This window comes from Ammodytes marinus (assembly GCF_949987685.1).
Source record: "Ammodytes marinus genome assembly, chromosome: 2".
NCBI lineage: Eukaryota > Metazoa > Chordata > Actinopteri > Uranoscopiformes > Ammodytidae > Ammodytes > Ammodytes marinus.
In genome coordinates this window covers 26,923,128-26,943,654 of record NC_137231.1, presented here as the reverse complement: position 1 = coordinate 26,943,654, position 20,527 = coordinate 26,923,128, and the positions used below count along the sequence as shown (strand labels likewise).

The window sequence follows — 20,527 nt, the reverse complement described above, 5'->3', positions numbered from 1 at the left end:
CCATCTAGAATTTCACAACAAAAGAAATATGTCAGAATAAAATACCTTGTGAGAGCTCGTCTGAGGCGGCTTTTCCTTTGATGATGATGCTGGTGTTGGTCTTTAAGTTTGTGGAGTCTGACAGAGGCGCTGTCTTCTTGATAGAGATGCTGTGGAGCAAATCGATAAGGCAAACATGAGCTAATATCCAAAAATGGAAGAAAGTCATTGTAAGAGTTCAAAATCAAATGGTTCTAACTGGATCCAATCTACATAATGATCACCTTGAAACATAACCTAAAAAAAAAGATTTGTGTTGTCCACTCTGGGACATGCATCATTTCACATACCTTTCAGTGGTACCATCCATGACTTCAACTCCATTGCTCATAATCGAATCTTGGACACTCATCTTGAATTTGCTGGAACAACAAAGAAAAAACACTATCTTAAATGGATGTGAGCTGCGATTAGCATTTATACACTCCTTCACCGAAGACCCTCACACACACAGATAAGAGGATCTATTATGAAACACCTCATTTATACCAGACTGAGAGTCATTGCAACAGGTCAGAGCCCAATGACCGCCACGGCCAGTCGTCACGCACGGCAGTCGTCTTAATGTTGAAACTGTGATTATTGTGTCAGAAAGCACTGAAACATCTGGGAGCACTGGGAGCATTGTGAGCCCACTCTGAGCAAAATGACAACACTTATACACAACATCTCAGTCATCGCCCGCTAATAGAAGTTAAGAAGAGAACAATCAACATTCAGTGGTAAGGAAAATGTCAATGTTGTCTCATAGACAAGAGCATGGCTTGAGGTCTGCCTCTCTTGTGCAGGTGCTGTAGACAGTGAAATAATGCCATCTAGTGTGCATTGTTTGCAACAGTGGAACTATTCAAACACTGTCTTACTCTATGAGGTGTTGTAAAGGAGATATATCATTAATGCCTGCACATGGACTACTTTTTTCTCACACATATAGCACCTTTTTCATTCACATGTCACTTTAAAAGCTTGTGAGAAATATGTGGTGTATGTGCAAGCATTTTTGATACAGTATATGGCACCTCATATCTTACCCTGTGTAACCCCTTCATATAACTATACAACTGCAGATTAAACAAAAGATTAGGGACACATGTACTGTATCTTCCTGTCCTGTCTCAATCTGACCTCTGGGTTTTTTTCTTTCCAAGATAAGGTTGGTCAAGATCTCTGTGGACCAAAGTTCAAGCGTATTACAACACTACAGTGTGGCAACATGACTTGGATATATAAATTAAAGTTCCCTGTGATTGACAAAAAGAAGGTCTCAGACATGGAGACATGGATTTGTACGCTACATAATCCGTGTCAAAAAAGGCCTTACCTTTGACAGAAGCTGTGTGTTGGGTTGAATCCTCTGGTCAAATATGAGGCGTAGACGTCTCATAGGAAAACTGAAAAGATCCAGATGTTTAGTGTCAGTGTGTGGAGATGAAATCCAGGAGAAGAACTCTGCACTTGCAGAGTTTTTTTTGTTGTTGACTGATGGGGTTTATCCTAAGAAAAGACTGTATCTTGTGACCAAGCAGTTAAGGTCTAGAAGCCTGCACACATCAAGTGTGGCCTGTGTTAATCTTAGACCTATTTACCATAATGCCCAGAGGAACTGTTTGCTACTGTCAATGAAAAAACCCTCTGAACATGTGCATGCATGGTGGTATATTTTTCTAGGTATTAAAAGCGTACATGCGCACACACCAAAATCATTTCTATACATACTTTACAAATCTTTTCCCACTGCACACACTAAAACATCAAAAAATGCATGATATTGTGTAAATGATAGCTACTGTACCTTCTCCAAGCGGACAGAGCTGATTGTCATCAACTTGATCAGCCGTCGACAGGTGAAGGACAGACCCCGGATCTACCTTTGCCCCTGGCACAGGTGCTCGACTGATGGGGCCTGGAGACAATCTCAGCCAACAGGGAAACAAACTCACGCCTCCTTCCTCCAAAGCAATACAGACTTGCGCAATGTCCCTGAACACCTGCTGCCGTGTCGACCAGTCAGAAACACACTGGCACTCTTCAAGGTGAAGATGACCTGTAAACAAAGCACATACACACACACTGCACACACACTGCGGGCTCAACCCTGCTCTGTTTATATATTAACTATATAATTAGCTGACAACTGTAAGCATAAGTGACGGTCCAAAAATGTTTAATTTCACAGGAGAGGCCATGTGATAAAGCTTGAGGTGAATGGGAGGGGAAGGGGGGGAGGGGGGTGAGACTTTGACCCATAAAAAAAGTTATTCAATAGTTTGGACAAAACTTGTGCAACTCTGACTTTTTCCACCAGATTGACATATTGAGAAAGTTGGTAAAGATGTTGGCAATTCATGTTTAAAGGCACCTTAATGGCCTGGTATTGTGTTAGAGAGAGAGAGCTCAGTATTTTAAAAGTTGCTTTAATTCCTCCTCTTCTCTATCTATGTCTCATTATTTGTGAATAGAAATGGCAGATGGGAAGTCATTTTATATGTCATTAATGATTGCCTCGTACCTTTAGTACCTGCTGAGCTACACGTTTCCGCCCCTGTCAGACAGCCGCATTGAAGGACTTAAAAAAGTTGTTGTTTAAGTAAATACAGGGAAAAGTTCAAGCCCTTGTTCTCATATGACACATAGTAACCTGATCACTATATCACACCACCCTGTACCAACGAATCTGTCTGATATCTGGGCACACGTCATCTGTGGATCAGATGCAGCAGTGCCGGAAGTGCTAAGAAGCAAACAAAACGAAAGTGGTAGTAAAACACTAGACTACACAAAATATGTTTTATGTAATAACTATTAAATTGAGTGGCTTAAAACAAGGTTCCCAGCTTTCTCTTTTATATTTGTGGTTCTCTTCATTACAAAGAGAACCATGGAATCATTTTTTCTTTATAGTTATAGATTGTATTTTTTTAAGAGTGAATGCATCATTTTAAATACTAAGGTAAGGTAAGGTAAGTAAGGCAGGATAAAGAAAAGTGTATCTCGACACATATTCTACCTTCTTTAGAGCTCCCACTTTGTGAATTATTTCATAACATTCTATATATTAAAGTGTCTAGATCATGTATGACAAGGATGCATCTTTATTCTGTTTGACTTGCTTGTATCATTTTCAGGATTTCTTTTGTTGATGTTGTACTGTACATTATATTACAATGTATCATCTGCTGACAGGAATCTGATAAACATGTCAGACTAAAGAACCCAGTTGAGTCTTCCATATTAGGATCTTTATTTGCAGCCGTATCAAACAAAATGTCTTCTTTAAATGTTTGACATTCAAGATCACCATATGTACATGTCATAGTTTGCGTGAGATTTTGATGGGCAGAAAACAGAATAAAAAATATAAACTTTTATACATTGTATCGCTCATTGGACTAAAGAGAGAAGACAGAACGATGCATTAACACACACATTAGAGCTTTATCCCGGTGGCCAGGACATCTGCCGCCCCCCGAGGACGTGGATGTGAAGGTGGTAAACAGACTGAGCTCCATGCTTCCCATCGTTGATCACTGCACAGGGCAGAAACAAACCCAGAACTCAGTGTGCTATTGAATACAACAGCCTGTATTTTTCACATAAATGACTGTAGGCACTTCAAGTGACTTACCCATTCTGTAGCCTTCCTTAAGAGATTCCTGCCGTGCCACCTTTTTCGCAACAACCAACAAATGTCCTAAGAGCTGAAAGTAAAACAAAGATAAAAGGACAAAAAAAAAGACATAAATTAAGCTTGTGACTGGCTAAATACTGGAATTAATTCTTGCTATATGTATTCTTAAATGTAAGGCAGGTTCAATTAACCATCAATGAACTGTGCTGCATAAATAAAATTGTCTTTCTTTGTTGCTTGACTTTAATATTAGAATGAGAACAGTGATTATACAGTACATGTTGATGTCTATTTATATAACAAATAAAACGAGACTTATGTATACAAAAATTATTTTCCAAAATGTTTGTAATTTTATGATTTATATGCCCTCCAATACAATCGAAGCTGCAGTTGGTTTAATTCATAATTAATCAATTCCAAGCCCTGGGAGGAGTTTGCATTTCTTTTAGTAGTTTTTTATTTTTTTTTATTTTTTTAAGTGAAAAAGTGTTGCACATCATTGTAGGGCCCCTCACTTTAATTATTACTATTCCCAATTATATTGCAGTTAATGTGTGTGATTTGAACATTGTGGCGACAAAGTACGGTAATTGAAAATCAGAACTTGACCAACCTGCACATGAACTTAGTCTAAAGTATTTTATCAATGCCATGCACTTTTAATCTTTTGTTACTGGGCCTTATTTTTTTTTTTTTATCCTTTTACCACCTATATGCTGTTTGTGCCTCTTTTTAGTTTCCGTTTTCACTTTTATTCGCTTTTCTTGTGCCTATATTTGTAGCAGCACTTTGGTCAAACCTGGTTGTTTTTTAAACTCGCTTATAAAACACTTCATTTGATTATCACCCAACATCATTCGACCTAACTTCTGCTCTTCTGGCTGAACTGGAGCGAATCCCTGCAGCTAAAGGTTGCATGTGGTTGCTGGAAAACCCTCTCTCAGATCTGCAACTGATGAATGCCAATGGATAGGTTTAAAGATGGTTGGACCAACTTACCTCAGCATCATCATCTTGGGCCTCACTGATTCTGGGAATTGGGATCCTTGGAATAACCAGGAAATGAACTGGGGCCTGAGGGCTGATATCTCTGAATGCTAAACACTGATTGAAAACACAAAAACAATATATTAGTGATTAAATTGCACAACTTGACTCGAAAACTCAATACGCATGTGTGAAATGATCTTTTGGACTCCAAGTGTAAATGGCCACATGAAATATTAAAACCCCTAAACATGTTTTGAAGATTTTGGTTTGGTTGCTTACCTTCTCGTCTTCATAAATGATATCTGCAGGGAGGCTTTTGTCAATGACTTTGGCGAAGATGGTTGGAGCTGGGAAGCCATACTTCTTGCTGGCCTCCTCTGCCAGCTTCACCTCGTCACTTGTTTTGGTGCACAGTAGTCTCAGGGTTTTTCTCTGGGGAGAAATAATAACAAAAAAACTGAGCTGAAAAACCAAACAGAAAACATATCAAAACAAACTCATGAGAGGCACAATGAAGCAAACCTCTTGGTGTTTCCCACATCCTACACCACCACTGCTTGGACAACTGTTGTCAAATTGCTCTCCTGAAGTTACTATTAAGTAAAATAAAATATTTATAAGAATAAGAACAAGTCGGTTAATTTTTAGAGCAGCTACCTCGGCTCGACAAACACGCTGTAAAAGGTTGAGGTGTGCCGTCCTGGTCCCGAGGAACTGCGTCCGCAAAAGCTGACGAAAATACATAATTAGCAAAGATAATATAGTTTCTTCGAAGTATATTTCAGGGTTTTTCTCGGTTTTGACACACACAACACTTCAATATTCCACAGCCTTGTTTACAGTCGAACACTCTGCACTGTGTTAGTGTTGCCTTCACGTACCCTTGTAAAGTTTACTTCCCTGTCCTGAATAACATCTTGTCTCCTTTACCTATGCCTTTTAGATGAAGGATAATAAGAAACGACAGGCCGTAAGAGATGTATAACGTTTTTGTTTTATCAGAAATGATTTAATTAGTGGGCTATTTGATTACCAGTGTTGGGATCATGTCTACAAATAAAGAGGCATAACTCTTGCATAACGCTATATGAAGGTCATAAACGTGACTTGTTTTCTCTATCATTGGTTAGACATGTCTTCGTTGCTGACTATGTCCACATTTCACCCGTCAGTTCGCATTTCAGTTCTCCAAGTGTTGTTTTTGTTATATTTATAAAGCTATGAATATTTCAAAATTACGACATTATTTAGTGCATTCAAAGGGAGCTCCGTCTTCTTCTTCTTTTGCTCTTATTTTACGAGGACAAGGGTCGCTTCAAGAGCGTCCACGTTCTCCGATGTTAACGTTTGCTGTTAATCGTATAATTTGGCCTGTTTATGAAATAATTAGATGTACACTGATCTGTTGATATACAGGAGGTCGATGTTCGGAAAAGTGAAGCATTTCCAATGATTCGTATCACACATTTAGAATGAGTTGTTGTGCAGAAGGGGGCGCTGTTGTGGGAGACGGTTAGTTGTATGCATAGATATATATATACATAGATGAAGCCTTCGCAGGACCTGTCTTGGCGGCAGCGTCATGTCTGTATGGTGATGTAAAATAATAACACTGCCTGATGTGCTTATAACTTTATAGTAGGCCTATAAATAAAATAAACTTTTGATATTTGTCAACAAGCTGAATGAGTCACTCTTTCATTGATGGCAGTCAGTCAGTTACAGTGTCTTGTTTGTTAGTTCATTTTAAACAATGGCTTAAAGAAGGCAATAATAGTATTGAATCAATACATCTTGTGTATAATTCACAAAAGCTGATTCCCTACAGTAGGCCTACAGTGATAATGACTCCTCAGCCCTCTTGTTGCAGAAACAAAAAAAATATCAAAAAACCTCAACCTTCAAGGCAGTCAAATCATTTACATATAGCATGCTTAAAACAAAGTGCTTGTCAGATCATCTAAGAGGTGTGTAGAACATTTGAGCAGATAGCAGAATTCAGGGAGCTGTAGGCTACTCTATTATATGTAGCTTGTGAAACAGACAAGCCATCTGTCACACCCTTTAGAAGTGACTAGGCGGCCGGAGTATGGAGGTGATAATGTAGAAGATTGATTTGAGGGCTTAGTTATTCCTTGAACCACTGAAGAAGCATTTAACACAATCATCTGCTAAAGGCGAAGGGGCTGAGCAGTTCAACAAACCAGAGTAGCAGTCAAGCTTTTGCTGCAGTTCATCTGTTAGCGTTTGATTTTTTTATTTTTTTTAATCATCGAACAGGCACCTGACTGTTTTTCTCTGCCTTCCTTACTCTGTCCCTGGCATTTCTGATTGTGCGCTGCATGTCTTTCAACCTCTCCTAAGCCTCACTTTAACTTTTGCCTTCCGTGAATTTGATCAAAGGCATAATGATGATCCTGAGAAATATTAAATCTAGGCTATTAATAACTTAAATGTGTTGTCTTCATTGTATCAATGTCACTGTAATATAAGCCCAGCATCCTGCAAAGGGGTTTAAAACAAGTCACTCACTGTTTTTGACTGCTTGCTGAGGTTGAGGGCGTTCACCTGTTGTCTGACAGTTGAACGCGACCGTGTTCGTGGTGGTTCTAACTTTTGTGATGTCAGGTTCAAACTTGGTGCAGGTATCTGGTGGAAATTAAAAATATATTACATTATTATTTTAAATCAGGATGAATGCAACAGTGCACCTGGTATTCATTTGATGTTATGCTGTTTTTGACATGTTTGTCCTTTCAGTTTTTGAAAGGTTTTTACACAACGGTTAATTCAATAGGAACCTTTTCGAATACTCTCTGTGTTATTGTTATGTTTAGTGGGAAGTGGATTAGCAAAAGATTAAGATAATATGAGAAATGGTCTCGCCACTTACTTTTCTGCCTACTTTGCACAGAGGTCCAGGCCATGAAAAAATTGACGGGATCACGCCTTCCCTCAGCCGAACTGTCTGTCCCGTCCTATCAAAGTCCTCTTTGCGGAAGTGGCAGCTGCAGAGTTGTGCCGCTTTATGTGGGGTGAATCCACTCCTTCTGACTGCTGTTATCCATTCTTGTCTCCTGAAAACATCTTTTGGAAACCTACAAAACAACAAAACAAATCTTTCTGCTCATGCTCAGCATGTTACCCGGATGGGAGATCACTTATTTATTTTTATTTAACTTTTATTTATCCCTTAAAACAATTATTAATTATTAATTAATTATTAATTACAATACAATTATATGGTGGGATCAAATGTTGAATATCGACAGTAGAACTTCCGGCTATGTTTAATAGTGAAAGTAAGAGCATTTCCACATGCACAATGCAGATGTGTAGCCTTAAGAAAACTACTCATCAGTGGGACTTATCATAATAACATGCTTCAATTTAGCAGGGAGCATACAGATTGGACTCTAGAGCAATGGAAAAAGGTTGTGTGGTCTGATGAGACCAGATCGACCCTGTTCCAGAGTGATGGCTGAATCAGGGTAAGAAGAGAGGCAGATGAAGTGATGCTCCTATCATGCCTAGTGCCCACTGTACAAGCCTGTGTGACAGTGTAGCCTACTGTATGATCTGGGATTGTTTCAGTTGGTCAGGACTAGGTTCTAAGCAGCCAATAAAGCTCATCAAAATGTGTTACGGCGAATATTTGCCTTAATCAAAGATGGTCCAACAAGATATTTGAGTGTGTGACTTTTTTGTTGTTGTTGGTCGGCCAGTATTATTATGTAGGCTATTTACAATGTTGGCCAGCCCCCTCTCATGTTGGTACATGTGTTCACAAAAACAATCGACACATCCTGAATAGTATAGGCTATCTTTAGTTTGTCAGTTGTTCAATTTACGTTGATGATAGTGACATGAAACGTATTCATAGAAAAAAATCAAATAACATAGCCTACTTTACACTATTACACAGATTTAAATATACTTTTACGCTTGATATTTGCTAGCTTCGTTCGTCAGTTACCGGAAGTTACTCCGTTTCAATAATGCTATCTTAGGTCATGAAATGAAAAACATTGAGGAAAATAAATATAGACTATTTTTTCTTAAACTACTCACAGGTGAAATGTTATTCCCTTTTCTTTGGTTTTTTTGCTCCTCTCATTGGAACATCCTATCGCCGAACAGAAATCTGGCATTGTTTTTGTTTTTGAAGGCTAGATGCAGTGTGGGTCAAACCATGGACGTTTCAGACAGAGGTTCAGATCAGAGTTTACTATCTATGGGTCAGATCTATGGACCTATAAAGAAATCCCCGGGGTAATATGGCGGCCACGTTGTCACGTCCGTTCGAGTATGGGTCCGAGAAGCCAGAAGGAGCCGTCGATATATTCGGGATATATCCATAGACCTATCTATATCCCATATATCTATGTTTTTTTTATGTCAAAGTAAAGGAACCAGAAGGTTTTTTTTTTAAACAAATCTTTATTGCAAATGTTAAAGAGTACAATACAAACACAAATGGCTTGGTATACGCATACTTGTTCCATGGCATGGGTATAAGTTAAACACTTTATTTTCCAGAGCAGACAAGCAAGTCATAATTTTACATTTTTAATGAGCATTTGGTTGATTTCGTGTGTCTAATGTTCTCCGGCTCAGTGATGGACTAGTTCCTGAAGGGGGCAGCAAAGCATCACAGCGGATGGTTTCTGCAGTAAAGACCCCACTGAAGAAGAAGAAGTCTAGGCAGTCATGGCGACCCGCACCCGACTGCCCTTGCTGTTTCCCAAAAACCTTCCCTTGTTCAGGAATAAAAAGCTCGCCCACACAGAGGCTGCGGTCAAGGAGCCCGCGTATCCGCCAATTGTCGCATCTCTCACGGCTAAAAGTAAATCCGCCCGTCTGCGACAAGTGGAGGAGCAGGTAAATAAGATATGCGCCTCTCGCGTGGACGAGAAGCTCGACCTCATCACGCGCATCCAGCGGGAGAAATTTGTGGTTTACCCCCAGACTTTCGCTCGAAACGCGGACACATGGTACCAGCACTTCACCAAGACAGCGTACATCCCGGGCCTGCCGGAGAAATACACACTGGACCCGGAGAAACCCGAGGAAAGCTCCGAAGTAGTGGGGGTCGAAGATGAGGCGCTCGCGGACATCCGCTCCTTGGTCACTCGTGTGATTTTACAGGAGCACTGGCACGTGAAGAGACGCAAACCTTACCTGTACAGGGCGCAGGAGCAGGTGGTGGAACCCTTCCTGAAAAACCTGGTGACTGGACTCACATACAGTCTGGCCCGATACAACCCGCTGTTCCCCCTCTGCAGTCTAGGTATGGTTCAATGATCAGATTGGTCACCATTGCCAATCACATTTGACATATGGAACACATATTGTAGTCAGGCGTTGTGTCTTAAAAACTACATTTGAAATAACATTGTGAATTAACATTTGATGAACATTTTTGATGTGTTCAATGCCATCAATCAATCAGGCTGTCTGTCTGTTTGCACATATGGTATAGTAAACAAGGTTCTGATCTCCAATTCTAAAGTGAACAGAAAAGCTAAATTAAAGTAAATGCAAATATGACCAGGCAGGCAGACAACCAGTGCCCACTTTAAGAACTTCATACTTTCTTTTAATAACTACCAAAACAAGTAATTCTATCAGTTCAAGCTTTCTCAGCTCTATGACTAAGTATTGTTGTTACAGACATTTTACTGTTTGACCTTTAAGTCATATGTGTATTTGTGTGTGTGTGTCTCTCTCAGATATGAATCCCCAGGTAAACTTCTACTGGAGGAGGGGACAGCGTCTCATCCCAAAGGGGCACCGGAGAGGCCGCCTGGAGCCAACCAGGTTCCAGATCGACGACCACCCGCACAGTCAGATTAGAATAACTCAACAACTGCCACAGGTAGAAAAAAATCATGTTAATGTGTTGTTTTTTTTATATATATACATTTCTTCCATTCCATTACACACCATTAAAAAGACACAAATCATTTTGGGGAAACTTGTGGTGTAGCGGTTAGAGCGCCCGCCCATAGACGCTCAAGTCTTCAGATGCAGCAGACCATGGGTTCACATCTAGCCCGTGGTCAGGTTTTCTGCATGTCATCCCCCTCTCTACCCCATTTAATCTGTCTCTCCGACCTGTCTATTAAAAATGCCAACAAAAAAAAATCTTAAAAAAAATACACAAATCATTTGAACAGATACGCACCAATGTTACAATACTTGATCTTTTCACACTTTCCCATCAGAAACTGAAAAACTCCCTGCTATTTGAATTTTCTCTTAGTTTGCCCCGATGGAAGCTTCCTATGCAGCAGAAGTTCCAGAGGTCACGTTAGCTCCCAACCTGATGCCCATGTTCAGACGACAGTACACCAACAACATCTTTACAGGTAACATAGCTACGGAAGACACCTACTGTGTATTACTTCATTGTGGTCAAATGATTATTGGGTCAAAGACTATCAATTGAAAATGTTGTAAATCTGTGTACATGCTGTGGTATGAGTTTAATTCTAAATTACCAATTGTTGCCAGTAAGGGACGCCAAGATGCAGCTTTTACAATATTTCTCTCATCCACTAATAATTGCAGCTAGAAATGGGACAGTATGAAAATGTAATTTCACCATTATCTTGGCCAAATTTATCGTGATTCACAATATAATCCCAATAATCATGCAAATGAAACCCTTTACATTTGGTTTAGAAACACATATTTTATGATTATATTATCAACATATTGTGTTTATTAACGCCATTTACGATAAAATCATGTATCATCTGGTTCCCACTTGCAAATCTAACATCTGTCTGGCAAAGATGGTCCACGCTAGTTGGTTGCATAAAAATAGTTTTTATGATTTAGAATGAAATTGATGAAGAGGATATAATTTCTATATATGGCCTCATTGCCAGGTGCCAAGCTACCAGACCCGGCGTGCTACGGTCACACTCAGTTCCACGTGGTGCCAGACCGTTACCACAGAGACCGGATGGCTCGGCAGCAGCAGTCTGACCAGGTGGAGGTGTTCCTCAGAGCTAACGGACTGGCCAGCCTCTTCGCCTGGACAGGAGCTCAGGCTATGTACCAGGGTGAGTCATACACACACCCAGAAACACACACAAACTCACTACAGTAAAATTCAAATCAAATGTGGACACACTTGCTTAATGAAGAGTTGCCGTCAAATATGTCTTTGCTCTTTATTTCACAGTCCCACACTGTTATAATTCTACAGTAGAGTAACTCCATAAGAGGTGTATTTGTTTTCTTTAAGCCTTCAGTTTTTTGTATCAACAACTTTTATGTTAAATATTAGTTGAATCTCCTGGTTTTTCTAGAAAAATGAAAGTTAAGATTTTTAGTTATTAAACTTAATTGTATCATTATTGTAGCATCCTCCTGATATCGCACCATATATAGTCATATGAAAAAGTTTGGGAACCCCTCTCAGCCGGCATTATAATTGACTCTGCTTTCACAAAAAAAAGATAAAAGTGGTATGTCTTTAATTTACCAGGAACAGCTAAGTACTGGGATGTTTTCCAAACAAAGATTTTTTGAAAAGCAGTATTTGGTTGTATGAAATAAAATAAAATGTGAAAAACTGGCTGTGCAAAAATATAGGAACCCTTGTGGTTTTGTTGATTTTAATGCCTGTAACAGCATGTAAAACTGATGACTTTAAACACAAAGTTGGTTGGATTATGTTGTTAAGCCTTGAACCTCATAGAAATGTCTGTTTAATCATGAGAAAATGTATTTTAGGTGCCTAAATGCAAGTAGCACTTCTCTTTGACTCTCTGCTGAAGTGAGACAGAATGGGATCATCAAAACAGCTCCCAAAAGATCTTAAAAACAAAGATTGTTCATTGTCATGGTTTAGGGGAAGGCTACAAGAAGCTTTCCCAAAGGTTTCAATTGTCAATTTCGACTGTAGGGAACGTTGTCAGGAAATGGAAGGACACAGGCATAGTGGCAGTTAAACCCAGGCATGGCAGACCAAGAAAAAAACAGGAGCGGGATAGGTGGAGGATTGTGAGAATGGTTGCACACAACCCACAGATCACCTCCAAAGACCTGCAAGAACATCTGGCTGCAGATTGTGTATCTGTACATCGTTCAACAATTCAGCGCAATTTGTACCAAAACATCTGCTTTTTATAAAGACCAAATAACTTCATTTTTGTCTCATCAGTCCAAAGCATTTTCTTCCAATATGAAGCTGGCTTGTCTAAATGAGCTTTTGCATACTCCATGCAACTGTATCTGTGGCGTGGGCGCAGAAAGGGCTTCCTTCTCATCACCGGGCCATACAGATGTTTTGGTGCAAATTGCACTGAATTGTAGAACCATGTACAGATACACAATCTGCAGCCAGATGTTCTTGCAGGTCTTTGGAGGTGATCTTTGGGTTGTGTGCAACCATTCTCACAATCCGCCGCATATGCCGCTCTTGTACTTTTCTTGGTCTGCTAGACCTGGGTTTAACTGCAACTGTGCCTGTGTCCTTCCATTCCCTGACAACGTTCCTTACAGTAGAAATTGACAATTGAAACCTTTGGGAAAGCTTCTTGTAGCCTTCCCCTAAACCATGACAATGAATAATCTTTGTTTTTAAGATCTTTTGGGAGCTGTTTTGATGATCGCATTCTGTCTCACTTCTGCAGAGAGTCAAAGAGAAGTGCAACTTGCATTTAGGCACCTAAAATACCTTTTATCATGATTAAACAGACCTTTATATGAGGTTCAAGGCTTAACAACATAATCCAACCAATTTTGTGTTTAAAGTCCTCAGTTTTACATGCTGTTACATGCATTAAAATCAGCAAGACCACAAGGGTTCCCATATTTTTGCACAGCCAGTTTTTCACATTTTATTTAATTTCATAAAACTAAATACTGCTTTTCAAAAAATCTTTGTTTGGAAAACATCCCAGTACTTAGCTGTTCCTGGTAAATTAAAGACATACCACTTTTATCTTTTTTGTGTGAAAGCAGAGTCAATTATAATGCCGGCTGAGAGGGGTTCCCAAACTTTTTCATATGACTGTACATTTGCTCACATTTAATGTTTATACATTTGAATATTCAGTCTTTTAAAGTTGCATTTTTTACTTCAGAGATGATAGTTGTCTCTTAACTTCCCTCTCGCCCGTGTAGGTTTCTGGAACCACCAGGACGTGACCAGGCCCTTCGTGTCCCAGGCTGTGATCACAGACGGCCGGTTCTTCTCCTTCTTCTGCTACCAGCTCAACACAGTGGCTCTGTCTGTGGAGACGGACACAGACAACCCCAGGAAGAACGTGCTGTGGGGCAGCGAGAGCCTGCGCCTGTACGACAGCGTGCAGGACGGACAGGTGGTCGGTCTCAACAATGACGTCATCAAGCTCCTGGTCCGGTTCCTCATGAACCAGCCATAGGAGGGTCTTCAGGTTTCTGGCCCCTGCCTCTTGAGTCTTTGTTCTTCAAAGGAATGAATGGTGCTGTTAAAGAGACCCCGATATGGACATGAGGAAGTGTTTGTCAGATTGTATAAATGTAAGAACAAAAAAAAATATTATGCACACATCCCTTATTATTATTGTGGTGCAGATTGTATTTATGCGAAAATAAAATCATGCTTTACAGTTTGATGCTCTAAATGTTTTTTTTTCATAGCATTACTGTGACACTGGACCGTTAAAACAAAAATAGGCTGCCTATATTACCCACAATGCAAAGCTGAATCTTCTTTCTGAGATTTGAAGGTTATTTAGCGTCTTAACCTCAAGCTGAGATGGGGGAGGTCTGCTGCAATCAATTCTTTACTTTACACATACAAGTTTTTTTTCAATCTTGTAGTTTTCTGTCCCAACCTTTTTATATACTATCTATGGCCCCAACCAACAAACACGCTGACTCAGGTGAGGCATTTTATTGTTCTTAACAGATTTCATGTGGCTCCTTCTTGACCCAACAAAGGATGTAACACAACTTTTTTTTCCTTCATATCTGCAGTAATTCTTTTAAAGATATGTAACCACAAGACTGTAACATAGGTGAGGTTCCCCTTTAAGACATGAGCTCTGTCTCCACATGGGCGTCTATCAGCCAACACATTACACAAGTTGTAGGTTAAGACAGACAGTTACTGAAACATTGACAGTGTGGTTGTAATTTGCTTACTTACATATAGAGTGGAAAAAGTAAAGTGCAGGTGGATAACTTAACAGTCATCATTTCTGACCATTTTCTGATACATACATATTACACAAGCAGCTGCATATATGTTGACATATCTTGATTAAACCTATTATTAAAGTAATGTGCAGTATCTTAGGCACGGTATTACTGCAAGGACAAAGTCTAAAGAGTGCCCAAAGTCAGTGCAAGCACAGTTATAATGGTTGGTTAGGTGCTTCTGAAGAGTGTAAGGCACTGCTCACAAAAAATGCATAAATAAGAGAAGTGTAGAGGAGACGAAAACGCACATGGTTTAACAGGAAGCGTGAAAGGCAGGAAGTGAGGGGGCACAGTGTTCGAGACACAAATCAGATATATGCTTTGATATTTCCGCCTACTTCACCGGTTGGAATATGAAGGTGTATTGAACTCGGAGATCCTATGAAGTATAAATGTGCAAAAAAAAATTGAAATCGGATCATCCTAGCCTGAGAAAAGGCAAAAAGAGTGTTTGATGGTCTCACTGTCTAACCCTACATTTCTCTTTCTGTGATGTCACAGACTGTTATATCAGTCTGTTTACCTGGTGAACTGAATATTTTGGTGACAGTAGATCACATTTTCATCACTAAGTAGTTGATGACGAGATATTGCTTTCAAGATCCGTTGTTGACATTAGAAAATAAGATGAATGGGTTTTAATGGAAGTGACTGCGGTCTTTAAACCTTCCGTTGTCTCATGGAAGAATTTTCCTCCGATGTGTCGTTTTCTCCCTGCGTCCTGATAAGAGCAGAAAAAGGATAGAAAACTTCAAATATACATACAGTATTTACATCAAACTCACTGGTGGCATGAAACTAAATACTTAACTTGAGTCTACCACTGATCAAACTTAAAAAATAAATCGGCACCATTCCCGTTGTACTCACAGTGTGTTGCTTTGGTCAATTGTCCCATTTTCTGCAAATAAGGCGGATAATTTAAAATTAGCATACAACACTTATGCACAACATAACACAACCCACTGACACCTGCATGCTGTCTGTGTACCTGCTGTGTGGTTCTTCTTGGACTGGCTTCTCTCATAGAGCAGGATGACAGCGACTAGGATGAGCACCTCGACAACGATGGCGATGAACGGCTTCAGAGGCTCATGGAAGGTGATGACCTTCAGCAGAGGTGGAAGAAGTATTCAAATTTCAGTTACAGCACAACAATGAAAAAATACCCCACTTACTTACAACACACAAGTCCTGCTTTCAAAACTTTACCAAAACAGAAACACAGAGGTATTTTCAGCAAAATGTACTGAACGTATAAAAAGTCAAATATATCATGTACAGTGTAAACATAATTAGGTGGTGTCAGGTTCCTAACCTAAAGTTCAGGCTACCTCCAAAGTGAAATTCTTCAAGACACATTTTTATTAATTTGTCGGGCTTTTCCCTAAACTTTGTTTTTTGTGAAATATTGGAGAGTTTTATGACTATGTGTTTCAAACACCATCCGAGAAAACAGTTTGGAACCAATGGTTTGAATTGAATTGTGTTTTATTTGCCTATTTAGATCTATGTATATCTTTATTAATGATAGCTTTTATAAGCTTATTCTATTGTAAGACAACATCTTACAACAATAAATTACTTCTGTAAGATTTTGAAAAGGTACTATATTTTAGTATAAAATGAACAAAGTAGAAATACTCAAACTAAATGTCTTGTGGATGAAGTTTCTTGCCATCACTGACCCTGAGTTCCACGCGGCCCATAGTGGTACTGATGGCGTACACCGCTCCACAGTAATACCATCCAGAGTCGGCCTCTGTCAGGTTGTGCACCAGCAGTTTGGTCTTCTTATCCTCATTTTTGATTTCATAACGGAGAGGTTCTGCAGTCACAGAGAGCTGCTCCTAGAAGAGTCCAACAGGTCAGACACAATTAATGAATATAAGATATAGCAAGTTAATACACGCAAGAGCTTAGTCTGCATTTGTAGTTTTATAGAATCATTTAACCTCACGCAAGTATGGACAGATGTTGCTGAGTGGAATGTGGAAAACAGTCCATCATCCAACAGCTTTACTGTATTTGTTTACTTTGATAAGGAAAAGTTATTGAAACTCAAAGACACCAATGAATATACAGTATAAAAAAGTAAGACAATACATGCAGTATGATATAAGATATTCGCATACTGAGCAACCCTCTAAACAATTCTGTCCCTCTTAGTAGCCAGTCGCACCAAACGAGTAGGATTTAGCCACTACAATATGTTTTCAAGAGATTTTTCACCAGATTGACTTTTGTGATGTTCCATGATGACCTACAGTATGTCTTAGTGACTCATTGACATGTGACACATAAAAAATGTGTTTGCCTCGCGTGTGTGGGGGGCTTGAACCAAACAGGTGGACCTCTATTTATAACATGATTTAAAAGGGTGTCATTTCAACAGTGACACACAGACATCTCACACGGAAGAAGGAATCGGAGCAGCTCACTAAACCCACCTTGTCTGTTCCATTTCCTTTATACCAGTTCCAGGTGTTGGGCTTGGGCTTGCCTTCCTCCATTTTACAAACAATCACAGCAGTGTCCCCGATGTAGCTCACTATCGGCTTATCTCTCACATCGCCAACGTGTGGAGCTGGTGGACAGCACAGAAAAAGACAATAATAAAGAGGGTCTATCTCTGTATAGGCTGAATTTTGTACCCTTGAAACATAGCACCAGTATAAATGTAGAATGGGATATGTAAAATGTGATCATTTATACATAAAACTCATGAAAGGATGTGATACGTACCTGCCAAAACAAAATCTATTTTTGCTTCACTTCCAAACACACATGAGTAACTTCCAAGGTTTTCTTCCCTGACGATGCTGAACCTGTAAAACAAAAATTTGTATTTAAAATTGTGTTATTTAGAATTAAGCAAAATAGTAACAACAGCAACTCATTGTCCTTCACTTTAATGTTAATTAGATATAGTGTACATTCCTATTTTATATCATTATAAAAACTAGAAAAATTGTTTTTGATGTTATCCAATGGACAAATGTACTCATGAAGTACTTACACTCGTTTTAGATTATACTGCTCGTTCTCCAGTGGCACTGTGAGGCGGCTGTCCTCAATCTCCTCCCCATCTTTCCTCCAGAAGCTGGTAATGTTTGGTAGTTTGTTCCTGTCTCCAGCCCAGGTGCACTCCAGGGTCAGATTCACCGGGCTCAACAGCTGAACCTTCTCAGTGTGACTTTCACCTGAACACAGACACAATGTAAAATTAGAAACCTGATTGTCCTCAAACAAAGAAGATAGATAGATAGATAGATAGATAGATAGATAGATAGATAGATAGATAGATAGATAGATAGATAGATAGATAGATAGATAGATAGATAGATAGATAGATAGATAGATAGATAGATAGATAGATAGATAGATAGATAGATAGATAGATAGATAGATAGATAGATAGATAGATAGATAGATAGATAGATAGATAGATAGATAGATAGATAGATTAGGACTATAAATCATAAAAAGCACTCAAAGTGACCTGACAAAACATTCTGCCATGTGGACTTGTGAAAGAAAACACAATATGGTGATAATTGAAATAATGTGATATTTGAAAACAGGTTACCTTTAAGAACAACGCTCTTTACATCCGTGGGCAGGAGATTGATGGGGACTAGTGGTGGGGGCGTCGGGCCAGGACTTTCAACTAAAGGGAAAACAAATAAGTTTATTCAAACACGGAAGTATGGAGGCCAAAAACTGGCATGCTTGCAATCATTTTTTTAGGCTGTTATCGTATGATAACCGCATTGGGATTTGATCACAAGGAAAGTTTTTATTCTGTTGAGGTAAAAAGATGATTATGGAGAAATCAAATTATATTATAAGTAATGAAAAGGAAATTACTTTTTGTACAGAAGCCAAAAACAGCAGTGTTTGCAAAAAAAATTGTAAAACCTTGATCTTGTGATAGCGGGTTATTTAACCTGTTCCCTAAAGAAAAACAAAAGGCAGTTTTCTCAAGATATCAAGGGGAACTCCAATAGTAGCCTATTATAGGTGATAGTAGGAACAATTTGGTGATAACAGGTTGATTGTTGTGTTGGCTCGAGATAACAAGATATATTTAAATTAAAAAAACAAGCTTTGTTTCCTTAAGATCATGAGATAACAGCATAAACAAAAATGCTAGCAAGGCCGTTCTCGGCTTCCGTACTTGAACTGGAAATGTAACACCAGTGATTCTTTGTCATGGTGGTTCTAAGGGTGTTATTGGGAGATTGTTAGATCGCACAAGGTGGTTGCTATGGTCATTATGTACGGCTAATATCCATGAAGGCATAGTACATTTCATACAGAGAGATGCAGCTCAAACCTTTTGTAATGATGAAGGTGAAAAGAAATAAAGAAACCCAAAAATATATATACATTAATACAGTATATATACAAGGTAGAAAAGCACAAGATAGTTCTTAAAAAAGTTCAACTGTTCCAATTTGCTGTGGTATAATTAATAATAAAAAAATGCTGCTATTGGTTTCTTGGAGCCTGTGGAAATTACCTAGTAGAAATAAAACAATTTTTTTATTATTACTATGTAGAGTATCATTATCATACTCCATAAAAAGGCAAAAACTATTCTTGAGATACAGTACATAAAATGTACATACCTGGTTATAGCCGAATGAATAAAATATAATGCACTGAATTATCACTTTGCCAAGATGATAATCTATATGATATAATGGCTAAATAAAATGCCTTTATGACATATCTCTTGTTTCTTTCGTCTTTGCACCCTAGTATCTATTATTCAATCCTTACATAAGTAATTCATGTAGAGTGAAGGTATCCTGTGATGGTGTAACTGCTAACAGAGGATTTTCTTTTCAGCCCAGACAAGAACACATTTGGGGGACATTCAAAAGGTCAGAGACAATAAACATTGACTTCAAGCATCTTTGGACCATAATATTCTAGATTCAGTAAAACATGGGGGTGTGGAAATCCTATGACACATTTTCTTCTACTCCTCACAGTGCTGCACATTCTCCAGTGAGGAAGAGAGAAGGCAGATTTTTCATCACATCTAACCCACAGTCACAATTACCCCCCCCCCCCCCCCCCCCATAATCATTTACTTGTATTGATGTGCCTGCAGGAGACGAAAAGCAGAAGGATCTGAATGGAGAGCTGCTTCCAGGAGGCAGCCATGGTTATTATCCCTCCGTACTGTGCTATATGCGTGCCGGTTTCTCCCTTGTGCTCTGTTCTTTCTCAGCCTGCTGCATCATCCTACCACCACCCCACCCTCCCTCCTCCTCAGCTGCACTAGTGACGCAGCTATGACACCCCCCTGCAGCTTGTGTGGGTGACGTACCCCATCCATTATTCATTGGGCTAGAGTTCAAATTGCTATGGCTATGCATGGGCAGAACATGCTGAAAGTACACACCCAAATGTATCTCTTTCTTTCTCTCTGTTTATGTGTGTGTGTGTGTGTGTATGTGTGTACTTTGATAGAATATATCATGTTATTGTATTTCTAGAGTGGAGCTTCCTACAAGGTGACCTATACTTGCAGCTAAAGGTCACGACCTGCCTGCCCCCATGAAAACAGTCATAAGAGGAAACTAACGACAACTACTGTTATTGGTACTACACGTTTTCTCACAATTTACCTTTTTAGAGCATATT

The 20,527-nt window shown here is 39.2% G+C and overlaps 3 protein-coding genes across 4 annotated transcripts; 1 reads left to right on the top strand and 2 right to left on the bottom strand.

The window, feature by feature from the left end:
- Positions 1-3,282: 3,282 nt before the first annotated feature.
- hint2 (histidine triad nucleotide binding protein 2) lies at positions 3,283-8,992 on the bottom strand. 2 transcript variants are annotated; one of them, XM_080044294.1, is made up of 7 exons: positions 8,732-8,992; positions 7,554-7,758; positions 7,193-7,309; positions 4,940-5,092; positions 4,670-4,774; positions 3,665-3,737; positions 3,283-3,566 (listed from the first exon to the last, which is right to left on the bottom strand). In XM_080044294.1, exons 1-7 carry the CDS (start codon positions 8,809-8,811, stop codon positions 3,475-3,477), a joined length of 825 nt encoding a protein of 274 aa, XP_079900420.1. In that variant the 5' UTR covers positions 8,812-8,992; the 3' UTR covers positions 3,283-3,474. The 2 variants fall into 2 exon arrangements, with proteins under 2 accessions (XP_079900420.1, XP_079900421.1); XM_080044295.1 differs by lacking the exons at positions 7,193-7,309; positions 7,554-7,758; positions 8,732-8,992 and adding an exon at positions 5,318-5,512.
- Positions 8,993-9,370: 378 nt separating this feature from the next.
- mrps30 (mitochondrial ribosomal protein S30) lies at positions 9,371-14,230 on the top strand (the record flags this gene model as incomplete). Its single annotated transcript, XM_080037228.1, has 5 exons — positions 9,371-9,950; positions 10,393-10,538; positions 10,926-11,031; positions 11,557-11,733; positions 13,805-14,230. 5 exons carry the CDS (start codon positions 9,371-9,373, stop codon positions 14,062-14,064), a joined length of 1,269 nt encoding a protein of 422 aa, XP_079893354.1. The 3' UTR covers positions 14,065-14,230.
- A 1,239-nt stretch (positions 14,231-15,469) lies between these two features.
- Positions 15,470-20,044, bottom strand: emb (embigin; the record flags this gene model as incomplete). The annotated part of the gene is made up of 9 exons (XM_080035621.1): positions 15,470-15,587; positions 15,737-15,767; positions 15,858-15,975; positions 16,555-16,716; positions 17,317-17,453; positions 17,612-17,694; positions 17,886-18,069; positions 18,456-18,536; positions 19,972-20,044. 9 exons carry the CDS (start codon positions 20,042-20,044, stop codon positions 15,527-15,529), a joined length of 930 nt encoding a protein of 309 aa, XP_079891747.1. The 3' UTR covers positions 15,470-15,526.
- Between the last annotated feature and the right edge of the window lie 483 nt (positions 20,045-20,527).

Bases quoted from the DNA above. Each gene is read 5' to 3' on its own strand.
- hint2 (XM_080044294.1), bottom strand. From the start codon at position 8,811: ATGCCAGATTTCTGTTCGGCGATAGGATGTTCCAATGAGAGGAGCAAA. The intron at 7,759-8,731 runs GTGAGTAGTTTA...GTTGTTTTGTAG, and splicing joins AAGGGAATAACATTTCACCT to GTTTCCAAAAGATGTTTTCA. The intron at 7,310-7,553 runs GTAAGTGGCGAG...AATTTCCACCAG, and splicing joins TGTGCAAAGTAGGCAGAAAA to ATACCTGCACCAAGTTTGAA.